This window comes from Pholcus phalangioides, unplaced genomic scaffold, assembly GCF_987345545.1.
Source record: "Pholcus phalangioides strain wild (caught in Gottingen) unplaced genomic scaffold, Ppha-v1.0 ptg000015l_1, whole genome shotgun sequence".
Lineage (NCBI taxonomy): Eukaryota > Metazoa > Arthropoda > Arachnida > Araneae > Pholcidae > Pholcus > Pholcus phalangioides.
In genome coordinates, this window is record NW_028301608.1 from 38,465,987 (window position 1) to 38,479,090 (window position 13,104).

A 13,104-nucleotide genomic window follows, 5' to 3' on the forward strand; every position below is an offset into this window, starting at 1 on the left:
TATTTGTATTTGTATTTTTTGTATTGATTACAATGATTTTTAATTCTTATTATAATCAAAAAATATTTTCTTTGAAAAAATAATTTTTTAAGCTTTTTTTCACGCCGCATAGTGTCACAAAGTAGCGCCCTCTTCATAAAAATAAGTGTATAAAATGACTTTTTTTTTTATTTCGCTCCATTTGAACTCTAAATATAGCGTATATCGAGATTTTGTTTTTGGATACTTATCAGGTGTGAAGAATTTTTGCCAAGATATCGTGTTCATGTTGAATAGACCCGTAGGACTGTTCTGGAAAGCCACGTGGTTTTTTACGGCACCTATCGCTCTGGTGGTAAGCACAGACAGTATAAAATCAAGCGTCTTTAAAGTTCCACTTTGAAATGTCGTAGAAGAAAAACTACTAGACAAATGTCATCCTAGTTTACAGGAGGTCATGGGATACAATTTTTTGCAAAAAAAAACCATGTATATATGGAAAAATAGTTCAAAACCTCACCACCAGCGGGAAATATCACAGTATGCAATATTATTAAACGAAATAAGACATGAAGACATCGGTGTTTAAAATGTTTTTAGTCGTTTCTAAAACGTGTTACAAAGCATGTTCAATGTGGCGTCCACAATTTTCGGAAAGCAAGTAAAATTGCATTACTGCTTTCTCAACAATAGCTCTTAGCACAGCAGGAGGAATGTTACGGACATGGTGTATCGCATTTTTCAATTTCGTTTTAGAAACGATTAAAAACATTTTAAACCTATGTCTCCATGTCATTTCGTTTAACAATATTGCATACAGCATCATTCCCCGCTGGTGGTGAGTTTTTGAACTACTTTTTTTTAATAATTTTTTTTTGGAAAATTAAATCCCATGACCTCCTGTAAAGTATTACCAAGTTTGATAACATTTCGTCTAGTAGTTTTCCTTTTATGGAAATTTCAAAGTGGAACTTTACTTATAAAGACCCTTTATAAATAGCTGAAATAGATTATCTATGTGATATATTTTTAATTTGCTTACAATTTATTGTTATATCACCATGCATTATTTCTTTTGTGTGAGCATACGTATACACACGTTCATTTCACTGTAAAAATAAATATTGCATATGTATGAAAATTCTATACTTTTTCAGTTATAAAGCCGTTGCTTATATATACAGCTTTTAAAGTTAATTCTTAGCTCTTGCGGCCGATTAAATATTTATTTTATTTTGTCGATATTACTTCGAGGTATTTTAATGAATTTTATAAACATTTTTTAATAAATTTATTTTTTATGTATTTAATCGACGTGAACGTGAGACGATCCCCTCATTTATAAAATTCTGCTGCTGGAAATAATCAGTCCGACAACATTAAAAATTCACTCATGATATGACAGGCAAGAAGATACCTGGAAGAGTAGATCAGCTTTGCCCAAGAATATTAAGAGGTCACCAACGAATAAGGCAAATATACAATATTGGTACATTTGCCCTATTCGTTAGCGACTTAATAAGTAGATAACGGCCTAGTTGTTTGCTTCGGACGACGGATGGCAGCATTTCTGATACACAAAACACGCATTCCTCAGAAACAAGCTTCATGTTGAGTACATAACTCACACACATTCCGACGTGCATCAATCCATTAGAAGCTCTCCAGAGGAAAGTTCACGAGTTGCATGTGCAGTTTAGTAGTAGTGAGTACATGAATGACAATGGTGCCGGAACATTGTGTAGGTCAATCCTCTAAAGCAGCGGTTCTCAACCTTTTTTGACTTGCAGAGCCCTTTTTAGTAAAAAAAGTCTATGGCAGAGCCCCGTAGGCCCATTTTATAATTATTCATTAAAGTTACTGATTTATTTTACTATTTCAAATATTTATATATATTTTTTTTTAATTTTACTGCTTTTTCCCCTCGAGTGGCCGCGGAGCCCCTGGAGAGTGCATAAGGAACCCCCAAGGGCTCCGCGGAGCACCGTTGAGAACCGCTGCTCTAAAGTTTCATAAAATACAGTGGGCTTGTTATTTATTTTTCTGAGCTTGGTTTTTGTCACTCAAAGTGATGTCTCGGATATCATTAGAAAAAAAAATGTATAAGGAATAATGATTGGCTGTAGCGATACTATCCCGATATACCCCACCCTCGCTCAAAGATGGCGCATAGATTAGCTTGGTATTTCAAGAAGATGTAAGGCTCATCAACAAATACGAATGTGGCCCCAATGAATTCGCCCCCAACAAGCCTGAACCTTTCTTTCCCTCTTTGATTCTTACTCCTTTATTTTCTGGCAATTAAAATGAGCTAAAGAACGGAACTAAGCAACGATTGTTCTTCTAAATTGTTATAGTCAGCATGCTGATATCGATTGATAACTTAATTCTACACTGATTTTATACAATAAATTAAGAATAGAATTTATTTCATATAATTTATACTGTATATTTAATTGTATTTTGTTATTTTATCAATAGCAAAAAAAACTTTATCACCGGGGAAACTGTATGTTCTTTTAAATATTTTTAGGTCATTTTCATATATGGCTTGGCATCCGATAGTGTCGTACCTGACGTCGAGGACATGCCGACTTGGGGCATCGTCCTGGGATGGATACTTGCAGCTTTTGCTGTTTGTCAGATTCCTATTTGGTTTCTCCACACACTGTACAAAGATCCGCAAGAGAAATTTGTCAAAGTAAGTTGAATGCAACGAAAGTTGTGAAATTCAATGCCACGTGAATACATACGTATCGTAACACGGGGTTCTTTTTGCACCGTTTCTAACAATTAAGTAGTGAAAACTCATTCTAGACATCGCAAATATGAAAAATGATTTTTGAAAATGATATTGGTATGACGGTAAATGTGATAAATATCCGTTTATTAGGTATGGCGGCTTATGCATAATCGTCGAGCATTTTGGTCACTTTGAAAATTTTCCCAAATCCATCACTTTTACCGGCGACTATGCATATGCATAATACCCAAGCGTCACGTCGTTGGTAAACATGATAAATTCCGTACTATATGATATACAAAACTGGATAATTCATACATGCATTGCAGCATTATATAGGGGACGATTGTAAAATTTGTTATCATTATGTCGAGATCCGACTATATTCATCACACATACTAGACTCATTTGGAATTTTTTTTCATATTTATAAAATTCATGAATTTCACTTGGGTATTATGCGTAATCACCGATAAAGACAATAAATTTTAAGTATTTATAAAATTTACCAACGACTCTTGGGTCGTTGTACACAAAAGTGATAAATTTATCAAAATTACCAGGATTATTGGTAAGTATGCATGATAACCGATTTATCGCATTTAACGTAACAGACATATTCTAAGATGATATGAGAATAATTTATGTTGCCATAGAAAGCCTTGAAAATTTTTTCTATAATTTTTATTAATTTTTTTCAAACTTGGCGCCAAGTAATCAAGAGAAGCGGGTTTCTTTGCGTCACCTTATACTGTATAATGATTATTTCTTAGCAAGACAATGTTTCGGAGCACTGTCGACCGACTTAAAATTTAGTGTTACCACATAATGCTACGAGAAACTCAGCAAATGGGTACTTTTGATCTTCAATGGAAAAATGATCAAATTCACAAAAATGCACCTCATCTCATTTAACATGTAAAAAAAGCAGCTGCTACGAAAGAAATTATATATTAATTTTATCAAAAAACAAGAGACAACCAATACTCATTTTGAACGTAATAGGATTCATACTGAGCTGAATTAAGCCTAAAACGAAGTAAAAAAAAACTTGCTTTATGCTTTACATGACATTTAGGGAAGAAAAGTGGCCCCAGTTTTGCTCAGAACACTATCATCAAATTACTATTGAGCATATAATGATTAAATTATCAGTTTTAAATTATGAATCAATTGTTACTTCATAGGTATGATTTAAAAAACAATTAGTTTCTACAAAAATAAAGAATAAATAAACAGCATTTACTTTCTAATTAACCCTTTAAGCGGTTTTTCAAATTTCTCCGATCCGTATTATAACTGCCACATTGGAAATAAAATCGCATTTTCACTGAGGAATGTAAAATTAAGGCTCTCCACCACTAGCATTTTATAGTCTCATAACAAAACGCATCATCCGCGGTGAAAGTGAAGGTTAAGAACCTGACATATTTTGGGGTGACTGAAATGAAGCAGATAAAGTTTGACGAGATATCTCGGGATTGCCAGCAAAATGCAATATTTTCTTCACAAAAATTCCAGGTGAAATCGACCAGTGCAGATACGGTTAGCAAACGATATTCAAAATAGCGGATGCATCACAAACTCAAATTTATGAGTTGACCAATAGGTGTCCAGTCAGGCAAAATCAAAACTATTTGGGAATTTTCGTTAAAAATCCCAAATTAAAAATCCCCAAAATCCATCTAAACCACTCTGTAGGCACGACCTTGCTTTCCTTATTTCACGCACTCTTGCGTGAGGCGCTGAAGTAGAGGCATTAGCAGCCTCTCTTAACTTCAGCAAATGGCCCCCCATGTGGGATGGTAGAGATAGAGAGACATAGGCGGCTTTTTCTCAGCCCAATATATCAAGGAAACAGATATTTTCTGGATTTTATGCCGAAGTGAACTCGAAAAGAAAAGTCATCTGGTCTCCATCGGGACTCGAACCCAGGCCATCTTCCATACCTGGCAAACATACTACCATCTACACCACTGGAGACACGGTCTCGCCTTCCTTATTTCATACACGGTATGCAAGAGTGCCTGGGTTTGAATCCCGACGGAGACCAGATGACTTTTCGAGTTCACCTTGGCATAACATCCATAGAATATCTATATTGGGCTGAGAAAGAGCCGCCTATAACTCAATTTCTTTTTGTTTTATTACAGAAGCTGCAGAATGTGTTTCGTCCATCTGCAGAATGGGGACCAAGCGATCCGATCACGAGGATACACTGGAAAGCGGTGAAGGACCCTACCGCGACCGAAAAGACAACGATGAACAACATTTCACCCACTGGGACTTCCGCTTACGAGAATGCCACATTCAAGGAAGACATCTTTTAAAAAAGGAACCTTGATCACGTGGACAGGAAATAAATATCGTGGACCATTCAGTGCTTCCGGTAATTGGACAATTTGAAAGGAACGACTCTCCTCCCATTCATGTTACTGTAGGATGCCCGGAGAAAAGAATAATGTATATATTACATATGCATGTGCATATGAAAAAAAAGTACCATCATGTTTCACTAGAAAGATATGTTTATCTTGATTTTTTTTTTATTTGATTTTCGTGTGAAATATTTCTCGTGTTTTCAATTCTTTTTTGTTGTCTTACTTGTTTAATTTGACACTCTGAGCACGAAGCGACGAGTAGTGTCGATTGACCAATCCAACACGTTTTGTTGTTGTTATTATTACAATCGTAGCCATTATTGTTTTGAAGAGAAGTCACGTCTTTTGACAAAACATGTTGTCCGTTTAGCTTTTTCGTGCTAAGGCTACAGTAGGAAAATACAAACCCTGAATTGAGTTAGGTCCGTACGAATAATGTTTACAATCAACATTTCAGATAATGTATAGACCTCAGACACGTCATTCATGTTGTAAGTGGTTGTACAGTTATTATTGCTATCACTTTTTTCTAGGAACAATATCATAACATGGGGAAAAAATTGTTTATAGTTATCGGGAGCGCGGATAATGTTATCAATTTTTTTTCAACGTCGAAAGTTTCTTTTGCTCATTCTGAGGTTTCTAAGGTTTTATCAAACTTAATTTTGTCCCCCTGCAAGTTATGATTATCAGGCTGCAAGACTACGTAGGACGCTAGAAGGAATTGTAGTTTCCCTCTTTTGTTCACAAACATTTCTGTATTTAATGTCAGGACCACAACTAGATGCTTGGTCACCCGGGGCAAGTGAGCATTTTGGCGCCCCCTTGTAATGTTGAAGGAGAGGTGTGAGAATAAAATTTGCGACCGCTCTGGTCCAGCCCCCGGGGAACGAGACCCGCCTGCTCCCCGTAGTTGCGGCCCTGCTTAATGTTCTAACCAGTCCATAGTATTCGCTTTTATCTATATGCGTGTAGAGCTCCTTTTGCAAAGGCCTTCTTACAACGAAAGTTAATATGTGATGAAAAATGAAGCCCTTTACTTCAGTTCTTGATCAGTTTCTCTTAGTTGACCAGATTCAAATTTCTTTCCCGAGAGACTTTCTTAAGGGATCTATACGAAGCGTATTGTGTACATTGAAAGAAAATCGTAATTTGTGTGGTAAACATTACGCCTCTTAATGTCTGAATAACGAAAATGCAGGATTTTAGCAAAGAGGTCTCGTTTTGGAATAGATTTTTTAAAAAAGGAAACAATTGAACACATTTTGCAACCAATTATGTGGGGAAGAAAACCAGTGGTCGCTTTTTACCAATGGGGTGTATGGTCGCTTTACTAACAGACGGGGCTTTTCCGGGTATTGTTATCATTCGGTCATTATTATCGCAAACCCCTTGTCAAAATATGATCACATTAAGTGGCGTGGACTACAATTTAACTTTTTAGTTGGTCAACCTGTTCTAAAAAAACTAATTAAAAAGTTGTTGCCCACAAAACAATTTCATATTTTTAAGTGAAATAAATATCCGCTGAGATATTTGAATTGGAAAATCACTGAAAATGAAGGAAAGAACCTCATAAACTTTCGGACAAGCATATTCTACACTTATTATGACGTTCTTTCCCTCATTATAAGCGATTTCCGAATACAAATATTGATATTATAATATTGCACCTAAACATGATTTTTTGGGCTCAGGAGTGGACAGGGCATTATTTTTTTTATTGGACTGAACACAACACATAAAACATACAATCAAACTGAGAAAAACACAAAACAATAAAACTCCACAAAAAGTAACATTACGATGACGCAGACACTCTGTGACCCCAATGGGACTGATAATCCAGTTTCCCCCATTTTTAGGACAGCCTTACCAATTAAAAAGTTTTTTATTTTATTTCAATAACTATACAGAACCCCTTTCAATATGAATGACGTATCTTTGGTCTAAGCGTTAATTTGGATACTTTTCCCAACTGAAAGTATACTTCGTAGATCAACGGTTTGCGAGTTATTCCAGGATAGAGGGCTTTTTTTATGCACCCTGGTATCATGACGCGACATTTTTATGTTTAGCGTGCATCCATACCAACGAAAATACTCGTTAGCGAGTCAGAAAAATTACGAAAAAAATCTCCGTTAGCCAAAAAATTCGTAATCTGAGGCGTTCGTTAGCCGAGGTGCGACTAACGAACTTTATTTTTTTAGTGAAAATTCTTTTGTCGCGAAAAATTCCATCGTAAATTCGTTATCTGTACACGAAGTTATTATCGATGAAATGTCCCGTTTCTCATGAAAATAGTCACCCACTACTCATGTCCATTTATCACTTTTAATTGCTTCGATCGAGTTTTTACTCGTTTGGAACATCAGGATTTTCCCAGAGAGGAATGATAAAACGGCGCCATGTGAGATAATTGTCACGATACATAATTCGAGCCCCATCACCAAGATACCACTGATTAGGTTGACATGTATACGATTTGACTAAAATCTGTCTGCAAAGAATCGTGTTTGTTGGAGATGGTGGGTCTGAAAATTCCAACGATTCTTCAGCAGATGAAGGAGTCACTTCTAGGTTGCCGTAAATTACCGAACCTGCTCGTTTATTGGTTGAGGGGAAAAATCTCGAGCTACTGATTACATTTTTTAGATGCGTGACCAGCATTTAGTGAACATTATATCAGCTGTTGAAAGGAGGTATAGTATTTCTGCTGGCGTCTGACCGAAACGCATACATTTCCGTGTGACGCGATAACGGGACGTAAAAATGACGTTAATAAACCATAGTGATGAATTAATTGATTCGCGTTACATCATTTGCCCAACACTGTGTTAAAATATGTGTGCTGTGTGAATCCGAACTGTGCAAAAGGCTTTAAAAATATAATACGCTCAACCAGTCACAACTTTAATCGATGAGGACCATTGAGTGATCACTGACGACAGATATGATCACTCGTCAGTGCAATACTAATTTGAGCATTAACATGTAAAAAGACGCACATTTATGTCAGCGGCCGTCTACATATTTCATGTCACGGGCACTGTGTTTACGTCCATCATCAGAAGAAAAAGCTCGGGAAGTTCTTTACCGACGAACCTGAAGCGACCACCGATAGATGGCACCTACATTTCCTACCCTATTATATCGGTAGTAAATTTCAGTATGGCGATATGACCGGAGTTGGTGTGCGGTAAAGTAAAGTAGCTTAGAACATTGCTCTTACATTACACGCTGGATCTGATGATTCCTACATAAGTGAAAGACGCGTTTTCCCAAAAAAAATTAACAACGTACATCATTAACTGAACAAACATTTTTCACGCTGGTCGTAGACTCATAAGTAACTCCCTGGCGTATGCCACGCCCAACAACGGAGGGCCATACGGGATGAAAGTCCAATTGCGTATGGCCCTACGGCTAGGTCAGAGATGCGTACAAGTGACTTACGTCCTTCCCCCCGGAATTAATGAAGGAAATAATTTTGAATTAATGATGGAAATAATTTTAAAATTAATGAAAGAAATAATTTTGAATTAATGATGGAAATAATTTTAAAATTAATGAAAGAAATAATTTCGGAATCATTAAAATTGTTTCTCAATTGACGAAAATTACTAAACAATGGGAGAATAATTCCAGAATTACTGAAATAATTTTTGGAACAAATCTTTAAAGACAGAGAAAGAAATAATTTCGAAATTAATGATACTAATATTTTTATAAAATTAATGAAAGAAATTATATTACATTGAAGGAAGAATTATTTTAGAATTACCGGAATGAATAGTTACAGAATCATATATAAAATAGTTTCGGAATAATTAAAAGAAGTAATTAATCATGAATTTTTGCAGATGAAAGATATAATTTCCGAATTAATAAAAAATTGATAATTAATGAAGTCTAATTCCAGAGTAAATGAAGACATAAATATTATTTTGGGTCTTTGTTTAACTCAGGGTCCCTGTTGGTCTTTCTGTAAGATGTCACTGTGCGATTGTAAATATGGATTACATCTTATAATTCTGAATAACTCGGTACGAGAGTTGGTGGACGGCGGGCTAAGCGGGAAGTTCCAATTGGGCCCGCAATGTCTGAAAGGTTGAAGACCCCCCTGTTACACACCACTTTTTTTTTTTTTTACACATTTTTACTGTTATTAACAAAATATCGTATCATTTACGATGAGTACGAGTAAAATGCTATATTTTTTGCTGCAAAAATTTTTTGGAAGAAGAATCACAGACTTTATTGATACAGATTCAGAAAAGGGAATCGGAATGAACAAAACGGGGGGGGGGGGGAATAAAACACATTTTTGGTACATATAAGTGTAATGTATGTTATGTATGTGTAGGTATATATACACAATATATTTATGTGTGTGTCTATAGTCCAAATACAGTATGGCTAGTAGAGGATGCAATGATTTTTGAAGAGGTGACTAGAGGTAAACTTGGCCACTCGTTTTCCCTCCCGAAAAAGACCTAAAGAGTAGAATAGGACAAGAGGATTGTTGTTCCGGGCTTCACTGGCACCTCAGTTCTGCTCGGCAAGCATATGCTGTCGTAGATGACCTTTCAAATACAAAAAAAAAAAAAATTGTTATATGTCTTAAAAATTTATGACACAAGTTTTACGCATTTTTAGGGTAGGACATGAAGCAAATTATCTATTTTCAAAGAAAGGAACCCTCTGAGCCTAGAAGAAAACTTAACCCTCTCAGTGGCATTGACGAAATATCTCGCTTACTTAAAAGCTTTTTTTTATTTTTGTAATTGCATGCCCAGATGTTTTGTAAAGGTAATTTTCTCAATTGAACTCATTTTCATATCCCCCCACCCCCCTACTTTGCAGCTGCTGAAAATCGGAAGGAAGCCTAACTCATAACAGGCGATATGACATTTTACAGAGAGAGTTTTTGATTTCTACTAAGCCGTGGAAAGGGTTAAGGCAAGAGTTTTTAACATATTGTGCTCCACTGACTCTTTGTGACAATTAGATGATGAAAGCTACGGACCCCTCCTGCACCAATAACCATTTCAGACTTTCAGACCCTGGCGCCATAGATGTGTGCAGGTTGCTTTTCTTACTGTAGAATTTTTTTCTTTCGACCTCATGGAGTTAAGCCTTTACTCTGAGGATTGTGTAAGTTTTGAGTTAGAAATATGCTGAATATGAACTTTGAGGAGACTTTCATCAGAGGATAACACTGAAAGTTAAACTTTCGGGTGGTTTTTAAGATGGCTTCCAGGTGCAAGTGTCTCCGGGAAAGTGTGATTTAGTATATAAAATTTAGCACTAAAATCCTGGAAAACATTTGTATGTGAAGATGAATATACCCTGTGTCATCTTGGCTGGGAAAATTTGAAAGAAGTGAATTATTTCTTTACAAAAAAATAAATAAAATCGATAAGTGAAGAAAAATGAAAAAAAAAAGAAAATTCACTGAGACACATTTTATGTTTTTAATACATTTTTTGAGCATCGAAAATGCAAAAACATTTTGAAAATTCCAAAAAATGAATGTCGAGTCTGAAAGGGATAAAGTGAATGTTACGGACTAATCGCTTAAAAGATTGATGTACAATAAGTTGATTGTTTTTTATTCAAGCTCACGAACCCTCCAAAAAACTCTTAATTAATCTTTAGGGAGGGAAAAATCCCTTAATTAATCTTTTCCGTTGATTTTGGTTTCACTGACTCAAATTATCTCACTGGCACAGTGAAAAAAATCAGAACCTCAGTCAAATGTCAAATCTTTTTCTCAAGAAGGCTTTATTTCTATACCGTGCAGGTATTGTGCCTCCCTCCCCACCTCCCCAACTTAACAATAAAGAACAATAAAAATCAAGGAAGAGAAATGCTCCATTTCAGGGGTGGCCAACTTCTTTCTGTTCGCGGGCCAACATAATGGTCAGCTATAGCGTCGAGGGCCGCATCAGTAGTGTAACTTCTGTGTATAAGCCGCTCCATTATTAATTGAATTAATTAGTTATTACATTAATTTCGTCACTAGAAATAAGAAGTTTGTTAATGAAGAAATCTGCTGTTGGAACGTTTATAGTTGAAATAATGATGACAAATTTAATTTTTTTACGGTACTTTTACCTTGTCGCGGGATGCACAAAATCACTTCACGGACCAGTTGTTGGCCACCTCTGCTCTATTTCATTATACTATACGCATGTTCTTATATTACCCCATGGAACCCACGATGACTACCGTAATGGGAACGGGAAAAATTATATTTCAAACACCGTCTCATGTTAATAAACGCTAATTCCATCCACTGGCAGTTGATCTGGCATGCTGGGGAAGAGATTTAAATTTAAAACATTGTCTCTAGGAAATGAAAAGTTACATTGTATCTGGACTCGTCGATTTTAGGATTCAAGGAGGCGAGATAACTCCTAATTGTCGAAATGCAAAGCATCAAGTTGGACGAGATATCCCGTGAATGCCGCTTGGAAGGCTTATGGGTGAATGACAGAACAAAAATACGTACGTTTATTCAAAAATAATTACCTGTCCCCTACTGTCGTAAACGATTATCTTCCACGCCATCCTTTCTGTGGATACAATATCGTAGAAGCGATTGAGTATGTAACAACCGGAGTACGGCGTATAAGCTATGTTCATCACATCTTCCGAAGGTGACGTTTCGATTCCCAATGCGGTGCGGAATTTGAAATCGGCTTGCCTCAACACTTCCAGAACCGTCATCATCGGGGATATGGTCACAGTGACTTCAGGCAGTGCCGCGGAAGCACCATTCGAATTCACTCGGATGGTAACGCCAGGCTGAAAGAGATGAATAAATTAATAAAACTGTCACTTCGTTTTAATTCCACAAACCAGTGTTCTTCTGCCATCTTCAATCATTCCACTTCACTCATCATTCGAAAATTAGGTGGCAACACTATATATATATATAACAAGCATTACACAGAGATACACCACGTTAGGTTCACAACACGTACATGCCCATTACAGCATGTACCAATTCGTTAGAAGTTCCACAGAGGAATATGGACGAGGTGCATGTATGGTTTACAGTATTAGTAGTAGTGATCTTCAACCATGGGTTCGCGGACCGATGAAGGTTGATGAAAATTTTTGGCCGGTCCACGAAACTTTCCGTCAAATTTTTGCAGCAACTACATCATAAGGAAGCTGAATTGTTGGGAAAGATGCTTTTAAAATTTTTATTCATGTGATAAAAAAATTGTTCAGCCGTGTCAATAATGAAAGCCAAACAGGAATCGAATGGAAGTTGTTAAAGCACTTTATATCTCAGAAACAGCGCTCTGAAGCCATGTAACGTTATATAATTTCTTTTAACCCTCTATAGTCCCGTGTATATTCGAATGTGCATGGAAAATACTATACACGGTAGAAAAACCGCTATACGGTCGACGTTCGTTATAACGATCTCACGTTATGGCGACCATTCCATTACAACGATCGGTAGGATAAGTCTTAAATGTTTTCACATAACGACTAACTTATTACTATTATCTTTCGATAAAACGCTCTTCGGATATTACGTCCGTTTCCGATGGGACGAAGGTGGGGAATCGTTTTAACGAGTGTCGACCGTACCTATTTCTTTTCTCAAATTTGAGTACTTTTTTTAGCGTCATTTCAGTACAAAATACCAACAAAATATGGAAATATATTGTATCACACCACGCAGAAAATTTGCACATTCATGACACAGGTGCGTATCATAAAAACAAAAAATATGTATATATTACATCACATCGTATTCATTTTCACGCTGCACACCGGTTTATTAAATTATTTGTTTAAAAAATTCTAAAACTATTTGCAGAAACTAGAATAAATTCTTCCACTAATTTGAAATTTCTTCTACTTTGGAAATAATTTTAATATTTCTAGAATTACTTCTTTCATTAATTTACTTTTTTTTCCCTTACATTAAGGTATGTTTTAGTATTTCTGTAAATCATGTGATTATAAGTATAC

General features: G+C 36.0%; 2 protein-coding genes across 3 annotated transcripts in view; one reads left to right on the forward strand and one right to left on the reverse strand.

The window, feature by feature from the left end:
• Nucleotides 1-5,286, forward strand: part of LOC149075969 (sodium-dependent nutrient amino acid transporter 1-like) — a 38,266-nt gene extending 32,980 nt beyond the window's left edge. The window contains exons 14-16 of the mRNA XM_089243489.1: nt 234-334; nt 2,513-2,680; nt 4,876-5,286. Of these exons, the coding sequence (XP_089099615.1) occupies nt 234-334; nt 2,513-2,680; nt 4,876-5,052 (446 nt within the window). The 3' untranslated portion in view covers nt 5,053-5,286. The remainder of the gene's footprint in view (nt 1-233; nt 335-2,512; nt 2,681-4,875) is intronic.
• A 4,137-nt stretch (nt 5,287-9,423) lies between these two features.
• Nucleotides 9,424-13,104, reverse strand: part of LOC149075971 (uncharacterized) — a 33,771-nt gene continuing 30,090 nt past the window's right edge. For both annotated transcript variants that reach the window (XM_089245471.1, XM_089245472.1), the window contains exons 4-5: nt 11,641-11,916; nt 9,424-9,689 (exon numbers count right to left, since the gene is read on the reverse strand). In XM_089245471.1, coding sequence (XP_089101597.1) covers nt 9,600-9,689; nt 11,641-11,916 — 366 coding nt within the window. In that variant the 3' untranslated portion in view covers nt 9,424-9,599. The remainder of the gene's footprint in view (nt 9,690-11,640; nt 11,917-13,104) is intronic.